The sequence below is a fragment of the Mustela erminea genome, chromosome 9 (genome assembly GCF_009829155.1).
Source record: "Mustela erminea isolate mMusErm1 chromosome 9, mMusErm1.Pri, whole genome shotgun sequence".
NCBI classification, from domain to species: Eukaryota; Metazoa; Chordata; class Mammalia; order Carnivora; family Mustelidae; genus Mustela; species Mustela erminea.
The window spans coordinates 105,534,413-105,552,374 of NC_045622.1; the positions used below are offsets into that span (position 1 = coordinate 105,534,413).

At 52.0% G+C, this 17,962-nt stretch overlaps 1 protein-coding gene across 2 annotated transcripts; it reads right to left on the reverse strand.

Annotated features, from left to right (window-relative positions):
- Positions 1 to 4,374: 4,374 nt before the first annotated feature.
- On the reverse strand, positions 4,375 to 11,527 carry SLC22A6 (solute carrier family 22 member 6). 2 transcript variants are annotated; one of them, XM_032359783.1, is made up of 10 exons: positions 11,159 to 11,527; positions 10,702 to 10,805; positions 10,291 to 10,445; positions 9,138 to 9,306; positions 8,528 to 8,651; positions 8,261 to 8,376; positions 6,990 to 7,204; positions 6,781 to 6,889; positions 5,217 to 5,420; positions 4,375 to 4,948 (listed from the first exon to the last, which is right to left on the reverse strand). In XM_032359783.1, the coding sequence occupies exons 1-10, from the start codon at positions 11,525 to 11,527 to the stop codon at positions 4,861 to 4,863; spliced, it is 1,653 nt and encodes a 550-aa protein (XP_032215674.1). In that variant the 3' UTR covers positions 4,375 to 4,860. The 2 variants fall into 2 exon arrangements, with proteins under 2 accessions (XP_032215674.1, XP_032215673.1); XM_032359782.1 differs by having other exon boundaries at positions 4,375 to 5,011.
- Between the last annotated feature and the right edge of the window lie 6,435 nt (positions 11,528 to 17,962).

The following is a 17,962-nucleotide window of genomic DNA, read 5'->3' on the forward strand; positions in this document are numbered from 1 at the left end:
CTTGGAGAAAATATTTGCAAAACACATATCTGGCAAAGGATTTGTCTCTAGAATACATTAAAAAAATTTCAACTCAATCATAAGAAATCGAACAATTAAATTAGAAATGTGCAAAAATTTTGACCAGATATTTTACCAAAGAAGAGATCTAAATGGAAATAAGCACATGAAAAGTTGTTTAACATCATTAGTCATTAGGAAAATGCACTTAAAACTATAATAATGTACTGCTACACATTCACTACATTGGCTAAAATTTAAAGTATGGATCATACCAAGTGTTGGCAAAGATGCAGAGCAACTGGAACTCTCCTATATACTGCTGGTGGGAATGTGAAATGTTATAACCACTTTGGAAAACTGGCTGTTCTTAAAAACTTAAACAAATACCTTATCAAATATACTACCTAACCATTCCATTTCTTGGTATGGAAGCCTATGTCCACAAAGAAGGGGCCTGAGGAAACTTTTGGTGGTGATGGATAAGTTCATTTTCTTGATTGTGCTGATAGTTTCACAGATGCGTGCATCTGTTAAAACTCATTAAATTGTACACTGTAAGTATGAGCAAATAATTGTCTTTCGCATTTCAATAAAGCTGGAGAAATATAGTAGTTAAGATGTCTTTAACTGCTGATCACAGAAAAATCAACTCACAGTGGCTTAAAGAGGAAGAAGAATTTAAGTTTAAATTCCTATGCTTAACAGTTATAGAGGTTGGTGGCTACAGGATTGGTTAAACCAGAGGCTCAATGATATCATCAAACCTCAGGTTAGTTCCACCCTTCTACTACGTCACTTTCAGTTGTCGTAATCCTTGCTCGGGTTTCCCGTTGGGTCGCATGCAAGATGGCTGCTTCAGTTCCAGACATCCATCCAGACTTAGTATTGTTTACCACCTAAATCTAAAACTTGACCAATTCAAGTACTAACAGGCTGTTTGTGTTCTTCTGTGGGTGTGGCTCACGGAACTTGCTTCTGGGTATAGGCTTCTCTCAGGGGAAAAGTTTAGAAGAAGCTGGAACAGACCTCACTAGAGCTGGTCAGGGAGACTGAGGCTCAATTTCATCTGGCTTAGAACTCCAGCTTTTTGCAGTAGAGTCAGCCACAGTTCTATGACTACAACTTGAGCACGTGGAGACAGTCACATCTCAGAGAACATCATTAGATGGTTTTCGTGAGAGAGGAGGAACAATGGAGGAAGTGGGGTCCATCCAGAGCTTTTCTTTTGCTTCTTATCACACAATTTTTTTAATACATATGAAGGTAAGTTGGGGGTTTAACAGAGAGTAATTTAGGAGTTCCAAACTTTATGGCTGTAAGCACCATAAGATAACATAGATGTGTGAATCTGATCAGGTATAAGACAATATGGAGTGGTGAGGTCTATGGCGATCTAGACAGTAAAACCCTATCCCCACCAAAAAATAGAGCATGGAGAAACAAAACCCCTATGGGCCAGTTTGACATCCCTATAGGAGTTTGAGAATAAGGGATATACATTAGTTCCTGACTGCTGTTGCATCAAATTGTCCCAAACTTAGTGGCTTAACACAGCACAAATCAATTTTCTTATAGTTCTAGAGGTCAGAAGTCTAAAATCAGTGTGTTGGTGGGAATTTGTTTCTTCTGGAGGCATCAGAGGTGAAGCCATTTCCTTGCCTTTTTCAGCTTGTGTTTCTTGGCTTTTTGTTCCTTCTTGTACCACTCCAAACTCTGGTTTCTGTTGTCACATCTCTGATTACCTACTCTGGTCTCCTGCTTCTCTCCTCTATTCACAAGAGGCCAACTTAGAATATACAGGATAATCTTCCCACCACAAGATCCCTAGCTTAATCTCATCTGCAAAGTCCGTTTTACCATGTAAGTTAATATATTCACAGGTTCCAGGTATGAGGCTGTGGACTTCTTTGGAGGTACCCATTATTCAGCCTCCATGTGATATGAAAGCTGAACTGATTGGATGTCCATTCTCTAAGGGGCCATGAAAACTCTTGGGAAAGGAGGGAAGAGCCTAGTGCAGGGGCTTGGTGTGGACTAAAGCCTGCATTGTGGAGGTGGGTCCTGGGATACAACAGCAGAGCTCAGGAAGGGAGGTGACTTCTGGTGAGCACTCTACCAGGGCCAGGCATTTGAGAAACCTCCTGAGTGTGCCATCCTAGCCAGGATGTGCTCAGAGCCATAGGTAGAGAAACTGAGGGTGGCCACAAATGCCACCTACCAATCCTGGCTGAGGATAGGACTTTGTGGTTCAAACTGGGTAGAGCCTCTGAGACCACTGGAGCAAAGCATGACGGTATCAAAACTCAGGCTCAGGGCATCCAGGTGGCTCAGTGGGTTAAGCCTCTCCCTTCGGCTCAGGTCATGATCTCGGGGTCCTGGGATCGAGCCCCACATCAAGCTCTTTTCTCAGCAGGGAGCCTGCTCCCTGCCCCACACCCCCGCCAGCCTCTCTGTCTACTTGTGATCTCTCTCTCTCTCTCTGTCAAATAAATAAATAAAATCTTAAATACAAAACAAAACAAAACAAAACCAAAAAAACCTCAGGCTCAGAGCCAATGTGAAAGGATGGGATGTGAGCCAGTGTTCTGCAGATGGCTCCTTGGGGGAGATAGTCAGAAGTCACTTGCTGGTGACTTTTAAATGGGAGGAAAGTAGGGTTCCCTTTGGTCAAGGGCATGGGGTGAGCATAGGAAGTCCCTGGCCAGGAGCTGGGGAAATGGGTTCTGTGCAGATGGTGTGAGCTATCTGAGTCAACACCAGTAGTTGGGCCAGTTGGTGGTGTATGCAGCAGGGTCAGGCCAGGGACTGTCTCTGGTGGAGGCAGAGCAGATACCAGGTGATCTAAACACAGAAATGAGAGAGCCCCAGGAGTCACAGCATGCTTGTGTTGCTGGCAGGGTTTTGAGGCAGGGACAGGGCAAATCATTGATCCCCAGGCCTCCAGATCTACAGAAGCAGGGCTAGAAGCAGGTGACCTCTCTCCCAGTCGTGGTCCTGTCTCCCTGCTCAAGGCTGGTGAGGATGTCATTCTAGGTGCCCCTTGACAGCCATGAGGCCATGAGGTCAGTGCTGCCAGAGAAACAGCAGCATGGGGAGGGCTGGTGGCCCTTGAGCATCTATTGGATCCTCCAATGGCCTAAAAATTCTTAGGGAACATGGGGAGTATATGCACAAGGGAAACACCGAGTCCCCAGAGGTTCTAGGAGGTGGGGTGGGTCATCATAATTTCAGCTCTGTCCACTTTGCCCTGGAAATCCTGCTGTCTGAGCTGCTGTGAGCTGTCCCAGGGCTTTGTGGCTTTTTCAGGGGAGCCATGGTCTCCCAATCCTCTCCAGGTAGCCCTGATTCAGCTAGAGCCCTAGGGTCCCACCTGTAAGACAATGTGTATGCCTCAGAGGTGTGGACTTTCCATGAAGGATGGGGGGCTGGGGAGCTGAGTCAGCTGCAGGGGAAAGAGTAATGAGGAGTGTACCAGGAGACAAGTGTGACCAAGCAAGCCCAGCTACAGCAGGGCATGGCCAGTGCCCTGACTCCTCCACTTATGGATGCTAATAAGGCTATCTTTTCCATCCCTCTGGCTTCCTTGCAATGATCTCCCTTGCTAACCCAGTGATCGGAAGGATATGCTTGTCTCTTCCTGACTGTGACCCGCAAACTGCCTTCCATCCCTCCTCTCACGTGGTTCCTACCAGGATTCTTTTTCTCCTCCCCCTTCACTCTCTCTCTCTCTTTTCAGGCCAGGAGGGAGGAGAAGAAGTCAGGCCTTGAGGGTTCCAGAGGCCGAAGTCTCAGAGCCTTACAACTCGGGGCAGAGGGGTCAGGTCCATGCATTCCGGAGCCAGATTGTCTGCATTCAAACCCTGACTCCCCAATTTACTGAACTTGGTGAATCTGGGCAAGTGACTTAACCACTCTGTGCCTTGATTTTCTGGGCTGCAAGATGGGGCTGACAATAGGACTTATCTCTAGAAGGTTACTGGGAAGATTTAACGAATCAGTGTATGCAAAGTGCTTAGGACAGTGCCTGGCATCAAAGTAGCCCTCAGTGCTGGCGCTCTCTGGTTGGGTTCTACCCTCCCCTTTCCCTCCTCCCTTGTCTCCACTAGCCCCGGGGCCCTGGAGGAGGCAGAACAGCAAAGAATATCCACGGAGGCTGGTGGTGGGAAGGATTCGGGGGAACGAGTGGGCGGAACATCCAGCAGAGGAGCTGGAGTAGCAAACTGGTTTTGAGTTTGGACTCTGCAGGAGTCTAGGGGAGCTGGGGCCAGCCTCCTGACGTCATATCCTCTGTGGTGCTTGTTCTCCCGCTTTGCCGCTGGAGTTTCTCATTGGCCCTCGCGAGGGGGGAGGAGCCCGAGACAAAGCCTCTGATTGGCTGCTTTTATTCAGACACTTCTCAGTTTCCAGTCTGATAGGGAGGGGTGGAGCGTAAGATATTTAAAACTCACAGAAATATTTGAATGGGGTAGAGAAGAAAGGAGGGAAGAGGGTGGGAAGTAGGGGCGGGGGAGCGGGTCCAGGTAAAAGATTCTTCTCCAGTTCTCTGGGATGGTTTATAAAGTCCTGGGGGTTGAGGGCAGGGGACTGGACTGTATGAATTTTGGGCCGCTGGCTGATGTGGAGTGGCTATTACATTTGAGACGAGAGAGATAAAAAGAGATGTTGCACACAAACCTTTTAATGACGCGGTCTTGGTGGAGTCTGTTCAGGGCGGGGACCCCTGGGAGGTGCTTTCCTGAACCACAGTCTTGACCCGCCTTGGGCCGCCATTTCCCTCTTTCCCTTCCCGGAGTGGGTGGCTCAGGACCTGCAGGACCCTCACTCCCTTTCGGGCTCTGTGAGGCCCCGTGTCAGTGCTCAGAGTACATTCTCTTGTGCTGAGGCCTGGAGCGGGACCATCTGCTTCTGCTGCTCTTGCTCCTGCCGCCTTGGCTTTCCTCTCCTCCTGGAGGGCAGGAGAGCGGCGTCCTGGGTATGCAGCGTCCAGGCCAGGGCTAGGAGCTGGGGGCTACCAGGGGGCTCTCTACTCAGCCGCGCCCAACTACCATTCTCTCTGCCCCATCTATTGCTCCCTGGGGCCAGGACCCCCAGGAAGGACTCAAGGAGACCGCAGCCAACTGGGGAAGTGGACAAAGAGCTCTGGCCTGAATGGGTTTGAGTGTCGGTGCCACCCCCGCCTGGGCGCCTGAACCAGGGTAAGTCCCTGCTCCCACCTGCTCTCCATGTCCTGCACCGTGTCTGGCAGTGGCTGGCCCAGGGTCTCTGGCAGGAGGGCAGTGACAGCGCTGGCGGCCACGGGGACCGCGCCGTAGATGAAGAGAGGCACGGAGGGGTAGAGCTCAGCAGTCATGCTCACCAGTGGGCTCACGATGCTACCCACACGGGCCATGGTGCTGCCCATTCCCATGCCCGTCTGCCTGTGGGGCCCAAGGTGTGGTGGTGTCAGTCACTGCCCTAGCGTGAATGCTGAGGTCCCAGCTGAATTCAGGGTCAGGGCAGCTCAGGCTGAAGCCTCCCCCCCACCCCCACCGCCCCTCTCCCCCACCCCTTTGATAGCAAGTGAGTTTGGCATTTGTTCCGGAGATTAAAAACAGACAAACAACAAAAACAGGCTGGGAAGGGCTCTGGCCAGAGAATCAGGAGACTGAATTTTGCCTCTGGCCTTAACTGGCCATGCGACCAGAGGAAGAGTCCCTTTTCCTCTCCGGCCCTCAGTTTCCTGAGCTGTCAAATGAGACAGTTAAGTCAGGCCAGTGGTTCTCAGATCTCCTAGGGGATTTTGAGTTAGAATTGTCCCAGCCCACACAGTCCTATTGGATTAGAATCCTCAGGGGACAGGCCCCGGGAGCTGCATGTTGAGAGTATGTTAAGAACATTCTCTGAGGGAACCGAGGTTAAAAACCTTGACTCAGGAGACAGACGGTTTGGGTTCAAATCCAAGCTTCCTCCCTTACAAGCTGTGAGACATGGGGCAAGTCACTTGATCTTTCTGTGGCTCAGTTTTCTCATTGGTAAAATGGAAATAGTCACGGTACCTACCTTATAGGTTTATCATGAGGATTCAATGACTTGATACTTATAAAAAGTTTAAGACGATGCCTGGTGCGTAGTGTTTTATACTGTTGTTCTTTCCCATGAAATCCTCTAAGGGCACAGGACAGCAGCCATGACCCTGCTGCGTCCCAGCAGCCTAGGGAAGCCGGGCCATTCTTTGACATCTCATGGGAATTTTGTGACCCATTTTTTAACATAGACACGTGTTTCTTGTTTCTCAATGCAAAAATGCTCCCCCCCCACTTTGGCACTCGAAAAGCAATGCTGGGTTTATCTGTACAACCACCAAGCACAAGCAGTATTAAATGTGGCTTTTGTGAAAAGAAATTACTCTCCCGTTTGGTCTTTGGTTTCAGACATACTTTGGTTATAGACACACTTAGCTTATAGATGAAATTTAGGTTTGGTGGCTGCTTCTAACTTGTGGTTTAGATCAAGGTGGATGCGGGGTGGGGGACCTCAATGAATTGCCTCTGAGATGTGTCTTCTTGGCTCTCTACCCTGCCCCAGCTGGTGACTCCTTTTGAGATCTTTTCCTTGGATCAGGTAAGGGCTTAGCGGGCAGGTGTATCTGTGTTAGCCACGAAGTGTGTACTGAGCTTGCACAGTTGGGGACTGAGAGGGGGCCTTGGGCTATGCATGCTGGGCGGTGTGCTCTGGGGTCTGACCTATGTGTGTGGGGATGTCTTGTCTGAAGGCTTCTCCCACAAGGCTCTTACTCACCGGATCACTGTGGGGTAGAGCTCCCCAGTATAGAGGAAGATGCAGTTGAAGGAGGCAGCCAGGCAGCCTTTTCCCAGCACAGCAAGGGAGGTTCGGACAATGGACTGATCTGGAGAGAAAGGAAGGGGTCAGTGGGAGTTTGGGAGTGGGGCACGAGAATCTGGGGATAGGGTTAAGGATGAAGGACCAAGGTACTCGTGGGTGCTCACCCTGGGGTACCACCCCATTGACCAGGATGCAGATGCCTGCCAGCAGCAGTGAGGCCATCTGGGCAGGCCGGCGGCCCAGAGAGTTGATGACAAGGAAGCCCACCAGCTTGGCAGGCAGGTCCACAGCACCAAAAATCACCTGGATTAGGTAGATGTTCACGCCAAAGCCCTGCAGGTCCATGACCAGCCCGTAGTAGGCAAAACTAGTGGCAAACCTAGTGGGGGAGGGACGAGGGGTATGGAGTTGGTTAGGAAGGGTTAAAAGTGGGGGTGCTCATTCAACATAGGGGTGAGCTACACTGCGACCCTGCTTCAGAAGCTAGAATTTGCCTTGGCTAATCTGTCTTCAAGCATTTAGTCTAAGTGCAGGGTAGTCCTCCAAGACCCCAAATTTCTCACTCTTCTGATAACTAGCATCCCCCAATATATTAGGGGATTTTTCACTTAGTCGAATGTAAAATTCATATAGTTTTAGTCTTTATCTTATCTGTTGATGCCGGGCTGAGGGCAGGTGGATTTTCAAGGCACATCTTTAGAGTCAAGGTGTTAGGAAATGCCAAAGCTTTGCAGACCTAGGCCTGGTTCTGGGATGGTTGCGCTTCTTACGTTGTCCGGAGCCCACAGAATGAAGCTCAGGTTATTGGATAGGACCCAGAACCTGGAGTAAATCCCAAATTGGAACCAAAACACTCACTGGTAGAATTGTTGAATGTGCTTTTCCTAACTGTCGTGGCGTTATTCGGGTGATGGGCTCAGGAGGGAAGCACATCAGAAGGATTATGGGGAATGTTGCAACCAGAAAGGAACATTTTTGGCTGATACCAGCCTTGGTCAACGTGTCCTTTTGGAGATGAGTTCTAGGCATCTTATTGCCCGTGCTTGTGTTTCTGGCAGGCCCTGATCAGGTAAGATCAGGAAAGTCTCCAAATGTTTTGCAAGCCAGACTAGTCTCTGCCTTCAAGATGTAATTCTATTGACTTTGGGGCTGATCCCAATCCTGAGGAGGTGTTTCCATATTGCCACGGAGTGGATAAAAGGAGAAGGTGGAGAGACCGAAGCCCAGTGTGGCAACCGGAAGTGAACTGAGGGGAGGTCGTCTGGTTCTTCACGATTGTCCCTGGTGGAGGATTACGACCCCTCATGGCAGGTCCGCTGACTTTTCCTCCCTTCTGTCTGGCCTCTTCCACCCACTGTGTCCACTCTCTCCCCAACCAGCCTCCTGTCTCTTGGTCTGTCTCTATCTCTCTATGGCTTGGTCTGTCTGGGCCTACCACAGCATGGAGAGGCAGAGGAAGAGGTGGCGAAGGGCGGGGCAGCGCAGCAACTCCAAGGCGGAAGCCTGGCCTTTGCCCATGGTCAGCTCCTTTTGCAGACTGGCCCGGAGCACCTGCCAGGATGGGCAGGGCTCAGGGCCTGGACTCCTCCAGAAACTCCTCCCAGCCTAACCCCTTACTCAGGGAAGCCCTCTGAGACCTGGGTTCGGGGTTTGAGGGTAGAATCCTCATGGGGTGTCATGGGAGGCCTTGGGGGGGTCTCACCTCCATACTTAGCTTGGTGCCCTCTTCTCGCTTCCCATTGATCCAGGCCACTCTCTGCAGGGCCCTGAGGGTGAGGTCTAGCCTCCCGGAGGAGGAGTACCAGCGGGCTGACTCGATGAAGAACCTGGGAGCAGGAGGGTGGGGGTAGGTGTCTACATGGCTTCCGTTCGCTTTGGCTGGGCTGGGGGCAAAGGGTGGGCTTCCCAGGGGCCTGCAGTGGGATTGCATTTCAGGCTGGGAACCCAGGGGTTTTGCCAAATCCCTCTCTCTAGGACCATAAGACAGCGACCAGCTTGGTGATGACCCATTCCCAAACCCAGAAGCTCAGCTTTGGGTCTTGGGTAAAGGCAGCAACACAAGCAGGTTGGAGAGCCAGTGGGGAGCTGAAGAACTATATCCCCGGGGTGGGGAGGGAGGGGGTAAATCCTTCCTCCCACAGCCTCAGTTCTCCTATCTGTCACACGGAGGCACTGGGCTGGGTTTGACCTTCTGGCCTTGACCTTCTCTGATTCTGTGTGTTGGAGTGTGCTGTGGGATCTGGGGGATGTCTTTCCTTTGCAGCCCTCTGGGCAGCCCTTGGGCACTCCTGCCCACCCCGGGCCCCACACACCAGGAGTAGATGAAGAAGGCGAAAAAGGGCACGGAGACCAGGAGCTGCAGGTGGCGCCAGTGGGGCACGGCCAAGGCCACACCGGCCAGCAGAAACTGGCCCAGGCTGTAGACATAGCCAGTCAGGGTGCCCACACAAGCCCGCGTGTGGATGGGCATCCACTCCACATCTGGAAAGAAGGTGAGAACAGAGAGGTGCCGCTGACCGGGTTACCCAGCGGGTCGACACCCCTGGGCTGGGCAAAGACCCCTCTCTCCACCCAAACTTTGATCTGTCCCAGGGCTCGTCGAATGAGCCCTGGAAAGACATGTCGAAAGAGGATGCATGCCATGACGGGGGAAGTGGGGGACTTTCGGTGGAGGAAGGAAGGGGGAGATGGGTCTGGAATCTCTAAGAATTGTCCCCGCCACTCCCCCACTCTGTCTTGCTGCTCCCCAACCTACTGTCCTGGCGAGCATCCCTTTTCCCTTCGGAGCCTCTCTGACCACTCAGTGCTGGCTTTCCTCAGCATGGGCCGATTCGGTGGCCAGAGCAGCTGATGAACCATCCTGGTTCATCCCTGACCCCCAATCCATAGATTCCCTCCTGGGCTTGAGGGACGACGTTGGGTAAATCCTTGCCCTTCTCCCCAGTCTCAGGTTCCTCCTCGAAGAATGCACATTGATGGCTCCTGGACAGACCATGTTCAGGCCATAAGTGTCTTTGGTCTACATGCTTGCTCCATGTTAAAAACATGGAATTAATTTCCGACATTACAAAATTGGGCTATTTTACATTAACAAAGAGAAGAGGGTAAGATCTGACAGCCCTGACCCTTCTGGCTTGAGCAGCTGAGTGGTTGTGGCCCCTCTGGATGCGGCTGTGACCCTCCTTTGTTTAAAGTCCTCAGCGTTCCCTAATGCCTCTTGTACCCAGTCAGTTTCAGTCATTTATGGGAATGGCCTGGCCCTAAAAATGGAGTTTGCAATCATGCCTAAATGACAGGTCAGGATGGTATGAGTCAGGGGAAGAAGGCTGTTAGGTTGGCTGCCCAGATGAGGGCAGGCGGGACTCAGGAGGGGTTGGCTGGGAGAGGGAGCCGGAAAGAGGCTGCTGGGTTGGGGGTCAGAGAGGAGTGGGTAGGGGCCCGCCCTGCCCTCCTGGCCTCCCTCACTCAGTGTCATGCAGTTGAGAGCGATGCCAGCCAGCGACATGCCGGAGAGGAGCCGGAAGGCACAGTAGACGGGGAAGTTGGGAGCGAAGGCTGCGCAGGTTCCTGACACGGCCGTCTGCAGATAGTTCAAGATCAGCAACTTGCGGCGGCCCAGCCTGGGGTGGGGGAGGGGAGAACAGCAGCAGGGATCCTGAGGGCTGACCGTGCCAGGACGGGTGGGGAGAGGGGTGCCTGCCCTGGGGGAGGCTCTGGGCTGGGTGGTTCTTTTGAGGACCTGCGCTGTATCCTGAGGCTGGCCCTGTAGGTCCTCAGACCAGCCCCAGGGGTTCAAGGCCAACTTCCCACCTGGTTCCCATGAACCCAGCTGAGGCCCAGGCCCAGCCCGGCCCCGTGGCTCTGCCCAGGACTGACCTGTCTGCCAGGTAGCCGAACACCATGGCTCCGAGAAGCACCCCTACCATGTACAAGGACTGGGCCAGCTGGCGTAAGGCCCTGTTAGAGCACACGAGGTCCCACTGCGGGGAGAGGGGGCAAGGGTCAGGCAGAGATGAGCCTGGGCCGCGGGGCTCCCCTTCCCCTCCCTTGGGCTGGCCCTCTGAGACCTGTGCCACCCTCTTCCCCTGACATTTCCCTTTGCTGTTTGCTTCCCCGGTCCCGGTAGCCGAGAGACTTTTCTTGACTCTACCATCCCCTTTTCTGTAAAGGCCCCCATCTTGAGTCCCTTTCTTCATCTTTCCATCTTGGCCTCTGGAGAATCTAGGACAGTCTGTGTGTGTGTGTGTGTGTGTATGTGTGCATCTGTCTGCCTGTCTCAGAGGGGAAAGCAAGTCTGGCTGGCCTCTGGAGCCGGGGGCCCAGGTGTCCTCACCTCGGTCACGATGGTGGACGGGAAGGTGCTGTTGTCATAGATCCAGCCATTGGTGCACGGCTCTGTGGCCCCCGTGCCGTTGGTCTCTGTGCCGTTGGGAAAAGGCGGTCCCTGACGGGGGACGGTGAAGAGGAGGCAGGACTCGAGCTGCCCCTGCCCGTCCCGGGGCAGCCAGGCCTCCAGCTCCCCGTCCTGGCTGAGGTTGGCGTCGGCAGGCGGGCGGCAGTGGTGGGTAGGGATGGCCGCGGTGAAGTTCTGCAGGGTGTTGTGGGAGGCCATCAGGAGCAGGGGGAGGACCACCAGCGTGACCTGGATCTGCTGGAAGCGGCCGACACCCCCCACCTGCTGCAGGAGGTCGTTGAAGGCCATGGGGCCGGGCCGGCCAAGCGGCTGGGGGCTGAGGACTTCTGTCTGCGTGTCCCTGAGCCTGCCGTCCTTAGCTGGAGCACAGAAGCAGCTGTTGCCTCCGCAGCTGAGTTGTTCCTAGAGCCGAATCGGAGCTGGCTCTGTGGGGGGACAGGAGCCTGGCTGGCTGCCCCTCCTTCCTTCTCTCTCTCCGTCTTCTGTCCCTCCCTTTCCCTTGAGCCTCCCCTCACTTGGGGGTGGGGTGCTCAGCTTTCAGGGTCTGCCGTAGCCCTGACCCCTGCATGGGCAGGATTTAATCCTTGGCCTGGAGGGAATGAGTTAAAGTGTGACTTGGTATCAGAAGGATTAACCCTCTGAGTGTCCTTGTGTCAGTGGAAATTCTCCAAGTGGGTATAAAGGGCAGGAGAATGGACCGGAGTGGGGGTGCTTAGAGGGGATGTACTGAGAGGGCGTGTCCGGACATCGGGGGCAGGGGGGGCCAGGTGGGACCTTACTGTCTTCCTTTTAGTGAGAAGACTGGGCTCTGGGAAGTGTGGTGGCCTCTTGAAGGGATTCTGTCCTTTTTAGTGGACAGGATCCAAGCAGTCTGTCTTTGAGAAGGGTTGCCAGAGAAAATACAGAACTCTCAGTGTCGGATCAACAAATACATTTTATTGTAGTGTAAGTATATCCCTAATATTACGCGGGACACACTTATACTAAAAGAAAATCATTCACTGGTCTGAAATTCAGATTTAACTGGGCATCCTGTATTCAACCCCCGTCTCTGGTCTCCTGGGGACAGCTCATATCTCGTGGGACTACAGCTTTGTTCAGATGGAAGTAACTAAAGAGGTCGGAGGCTACTTTTGAAGGAGCAGGACCTAAGACCAACATTTGTACATGATCTAGATCGATCCTTTCAGGGTCTCAGCTTTTACCTTCTGGCTTTTTCTGTTTCCAAAATTTTCCCTGTGTCTTATCTCTGTCCATAATTTTTGTTTTAACTTTTTTCAGTTGAGCATGAACTTATTTTATTTGCAGCCACAACTCAAAGACAATCACTTGTTTTCCTCCATTGATTTGGCTGCTGAGGCCCGATCACCCAAGATCAGGGCAGTGCCGAGTTCTGGTTGGGTGGGCTTCTGTGAGTTCTGATTGGCTGGATCATGGGTTGGGAATGCCAATAGAGCCAGTGGCAACTTCTTGGTTTTATTGAATTGATTTTTTTTTTTTTCTAAAGTAGGTCCCATCCCCAGTGCAGAGCCCGGCGAGGGGCTTGAACTTACAACCCTGAGATCAAGACCTGAGCTGAAATCAAGATGCTTAATTGACTGAGCCACACAGACACCTCAACAACTTCTTGCTTTTAATTTGCATAGTGCATGGTATAGGAAACGTGGACTCTGAGTCAGTTTACTTGGGTCTAAATCCAACCAAAACATGTCTCCAGACATTACCTTAAGAGACGTCTCAGACTTATTTTGAATAATGATCAATCCCATACCTGCTTGGCCAGGGATATTCCAGACATACAGATGACTTCTACCAAAATATTTCCAAGAGTGCACATGCTCTTATTGGAGTAGGGGAAAAGGTTTGCAAGGTGAGGAGAACTCCTCTTCCTCCACATTCTGCTGGACTACAGGAGAGTAGCTTGGACCTTGAAGCATGGCAACCCTTGCCCTTCCCAGGTGTACCTAGCCAGTTTTGCCATTGGAGGAGCCAAATCAGGACCCTGACCTTCCTGGGTCCAGGCCAACACTCTTCTACCATGTTCTAACTCAATTGTTGATTTGAGGTTTCATGCCAGACTCTTCATTTTTTTTTTTTTAAAGATTTATTTACTTATTTGACCGAGAGAGATCACAAGTAGACAGAGAGGCAGAGAGAGAGAGAGAGAGAGAGAGATAGAGAGAGAAGCAGGCTCCCTGCTGAGCAGAGAGCCTGATGCGGGACTCCATCCCAGGACCCTGAGATCATGACCTGAGCCGAAGGTAGCGGCTTAACCCACTGAGCCACCCAGGTGCCCCTCATGCCAGACTCTTCTTTGTGGCGTATTTCCATTTGGGGTCTCTGGCTGTCCCTCCCTCTTTCCTGCCTTCTATGGGCTGTCTGTTCATCCCACCTCACCAGGTTTTTTGGCATATGTCTGAACAGCATAGATGGTTAGAGTTCTGGAGTTTTGTGGGACATATCCAAGCCCCATACGAATTAGCTGATGCAAAGGGCGATGAAGAGAGGGGGTATTTCTCAGTTCTCCCAGGCATAAATCTCCAAGTCTTATTGTTGAGGGGAAGCAGTTTTATTTCTGACTTCTCCTGTAAGGACTCAGGATGCCCTGCTATTGTACAGTTTACGCAAGCTACAATCTCGTGGATGAAGTTGGGAGGGTGTTTACTATCTTTTGAGGCGCTGAGGTACGTGAAGTCTTAGACTGCTTCAGACCTATATTGTCTAACTTCAAAGACAGGTTATTTCCTGCAGGTTTAGAGGTGAGCAATGCCCAGCTAAAGACGTCTTAGAGCTCATCCAGTCTCATGTACAGAAAAGAATAGGGAGGCCCAGAGAGGGATGTAACTCAGCCCAGCCTCCCTCCCCCCACCCAGTGTTGGTTCTGGGCTGGGACCCAGTGGGTGTCCAGATGCCTGACAATGTTCTCCAGGCCAAGGTATATAAGAGCCTTGTGGCCTGGGGATGTGAAGACAGCTGGACAAACAGCCTGGGGGCTCTGGGGCCAATCTCCTGCCAGGACTTGGTGCCCTCGTGGGGGCGTGGGAGGAGTGTTGAGGGCAGTGGGGGAGATGGCGGTCCTACAAGCACCTTCCCTTTTTGAGCATGCGCCCAACCCTGCTTTTGAGAAGAACTCCCTCCCTAGGGCCTGACCAGCTCCAAGCCAAGCTGAGCCTGGAAAAGGCTCTGGAGACTCCAGGGACTCCATTGTGGTTGGCTCCTGGGATCATCTGTCTAGCAAGGAGACTTCCCACCAGCCCCCCAGCTCCTGGAGGGTTTCTGGACGGAAGTGCTCCTGTGGCGAATGATTGGCAGAATGCGAAATATCCTTTAGGGACATTCTGAGTCATTAATCACTCAGAGTTGGACTCCCTGGACTGACTGGAATGTGGACTTCAGTTCTGGCCATGCTCACCCAGAAGGGGTCAAATCTGGGACTTCTGATTGGCCAAGCGCCACAGAACCACATACCATCAGAGACAAATGCTGTCGCTCACATGAAAACTTCTCATTGTACAGATAAGGAGACCAGGGCCCAGAGAAGGTGAGGGATTTGTTCTTGATCACACAGCAGACCCATCTAGATCTCAGCCCTCTTGATTCCATTGCTCTTTCTATCATGTTAACAGCCATCACATATCTCAGATTTTCTGAGACATCCAGCTTTTTTTTTTTTTTTTTTATAATTTTATTCTGTTAAATGGGATTTAAAGTGTGTCACTACATGCGATTTTGATTTTGGTTGTTTTGCGAGGTTTTTCAGATAAATGATTTGCAGGTCAGAGGAAATGCTCTTGCTCAGATCACAAGTCCTAAGTGTGGGTTTGAAATGAATGGCTCGGGGAGAATCAGGCAACTCCAAGTGCCTACACCAGGCACATGGCAACACTCTGAACAAGGAGCCAAACTGTGAATTGTATGTCTCATGGCCTGATTACCCTGGCCAATGAATGGTGCAGAAATTAGAAATTCATCCCAAACTGCCACGGACAACCTGGACAGGAGGCGAGTAACCAATGCAGTGGCTCAGCGTGACGATTCTGCCCAAGAGAGGGGCTCCATATTGCATGACAAGTCCCTGAGCCAGTTGGAGGCTGAGTTCAGGGACTGAGAGCAGGGAGTAGGGAAAGCAGGAGGAGCCAGAGCTCTAGAGGAGCAGCAGAGATGGGAAAGGTGGAATCCAAGCTGGGGACTTGGGAACGGCCAGAAGAATGGGCCGTGTGCATCCTGACCAGCATCCCGGTTCACCAGGTGTCCTGACCACGTGACTGCGAAGCACTTTCCCGGGCATCTTCCTTTCACCTTCCTGCGTGTCTTCGCAATAAATACCCTGAAACAGCTCAGGAATGGTTACGGCCAGGACATCCTGGGAGCCACCCTGAATTCTGGACAGCTGGAAGTTGGGGGAGTGCGGCGGTGGGGCTAGTGTTCCTACCTGAGCCCAGTTTTCCTTTCTTTGGGCTGAGCCCCAGCCAAGCCACTCCGTGGCCCACTGAGCCCCAGCCAAGTGCAGTGGGGGCTGGGTGGGAGCCATCAAGGGCTGGGCGTGTACTAAAGGCAGGGGGTAAGGGGAGGCTGGTGCAGTCTGGGAACTGACAGGAGTGGAATGAGGCTACATGGCAGGTGCGAGGGGGAAGGTATTGAAACTGAAGCCAGTCGAGGCAGGTTGGGGCCTGAGCGGGTTGGGCTCTGAGTGGGACCGGCCTTGTCACAAGAATGTAGACTTCATCCCACTGGGAAGTCACTGAAATGTTGAAGCAGGGGGGTGTAACACGCTCTCTCTTCTGTTTAGTAAGCTCTCTTCCAAACATCTAAATACAGATTTGAGAATAGTGGACTCTGCGGCTGGCGGTCGCAGCCCTGGAGTGTTTCTGAGTTGTCTGATTGGTGGCCGTGACCTGCTGAGGGCTTGAGCTCAGCCAGTCCCAACGGAGATGTGCTAATAGGGTAAAACGCACCCCAGACTCTGAAGACTTACTATGAACTGAAAGCTGTAAAATACCTTTATCGATAACTTTTATATTGATTACATGTTGAAATGGTAATATGTGGATATCTGGGGCTAAATAAAATATATTATTATTATCATATATACACACACTTAAAATTAATTTTACCTCTTTTTAAGAACGAGCTACTAGGAACTTCAAATCACATAAGTGGCTTGCATTCCATTTCCACCGGACATCCCTGGCAAGGGATGGCGGAGGAAGGGGTCTTAGGAAAGAATTCTGGGGAACGTCAGTGTTTAGGAGATGATAGAAGGAGAGGAGCTGCTTTTGGAATTGTTTGGTTTGGAAACATTTGAGTTTAGCTTAAACAAAACAAAAGCTATTCAGAGAATTCAGGATATTTTCTCGAGCTCAGTATATCCAGGGCCGAGGAGGACCTGGGGCCTGGACTCCGTTAGGAATCACTGTGAGGGGCGCCTGGGTGGCTCAGATGGTTAAGCGTCTGCCTTAGGCTCAGGTCATGATCTCCAGGTCCTGGGATTGAGCCCCACGTCCGGCTCCCAGCTCAGTGGGGAGCCTGTTTCTCTGTCTCCCACTCCCCCTTCCTGTGCTCTCCCTGCCTCTCTCTCTCTCATATGAATAAATAAATAAAATCTTAAAAAAAAAAATCAAAGTGAATAGTCTCACCGAGTCTTTTTATCTGGGCCCTCGTGTCTGTGGTTCTCCTTTTCTCAGTGCCTTTCGCTTTGTTCTTTCTCGGCAGCCGGCTTTCTCTGACCCACCGGCGTCTGGGTCAGCCCACCCTCATGCTAACCCTCCTTCCCAGGACAACGACCACGGCAGGGACTAGAACCTCTGTGACTCAGACTCCCAGCGCAGGAGGGGACACGTGATGAATGAGACCTGGTTCAGGAGGGCCGCCTGGTCCAGACAGTCGTGACCAGAGGTGGAGGTCATGGAACAGCTCAGTTGGCAGGTTCTGGGGGTGTTGACCTTTGAGGAAGGGGTAGGGGCAGGATGGGCGAAACTACATTTTGTAGCATTTGCAGGAAACCCTCCAGGAGAGTCTGAAGGAGCAGCCACAGTATGGGAGGGAGCTGCACACGCCACCCGCTCTGCTGCCGGCCCTTCCCCCCCCCCCCCGCCCCCTGCTCCCCACCCCACCGCATCTCAGAAACCAGGGGACCCAAGTCTGTTGAGAGGCCAAGTAACAGGCAGGATGAAAATGCCCTTTGGGTTCAGCTCAGCCCTGGGGGCACAGCTGTTTCGCTGAAGGGAGGAGGCTGGAGAGCAGTTTGAAGATGTACAAGGTTAGAAGGTACAAGCCCGAGAGGCATCCAACTTCTTTATAAAGTTTAGTTATGAAGGAGAGAAATTTTGAGACGGTGTGGCCCCTGCGGAGAGATACGGTTCCAAGGGGGGCTGGTTGGTTTGGTTCGTTTTTGTTAAGACAGGAGATGCGGGAGCTCATTTGACATATGCTGAGAAATGAACCAGGAGAGAGTGAATGGGTGGAGGAGACCTGAGGGGGAAAACACCCAAAGGTGCTTTCCTTTGGACTGGGGGCACAGCCCCAGTGGGAGGATTGACTTCCTGCTGGGATTGGAGGGAACTCAGGGAACATAGAGTGACAATGGTGGCCCTTGGTTATGGCTACGCTTTTCGCATGTACACACGACACAGAGCTGTCCAGGGGCCTGGGTCTGGGCCATGGATCAGAGACCTGGGGCAAGCAGATGGATTGGATCGGGACTGGAGCAGTGCTGGCTTCTGC

Bases quoted from the DNA above. Each gene is read 5' to 3' on its own strand.
- SLC22A6 (XM_032359782.1), bottom strand. From the start codon at position 11,527: ATGGCCTTCAACGACCTCCTGCAGCAGGTGGGGGGTGTCGGCCGCTTC. The intron at 8,377-8,527 runs GTGAGACCCCCC...CCATCCTGGCAG, and splicing joins GCACCAAGCTAAGTATGGAG to GTGCTCCGGGCCAGTCTGCA. The intron at 6,890-6,989 runs GTGAGCACCCAC...CTTTCTCTCCAG, and splicing joins CAATGGGGTGGTACCCCAGG to ATCAGTCCATTGTCCGAACC.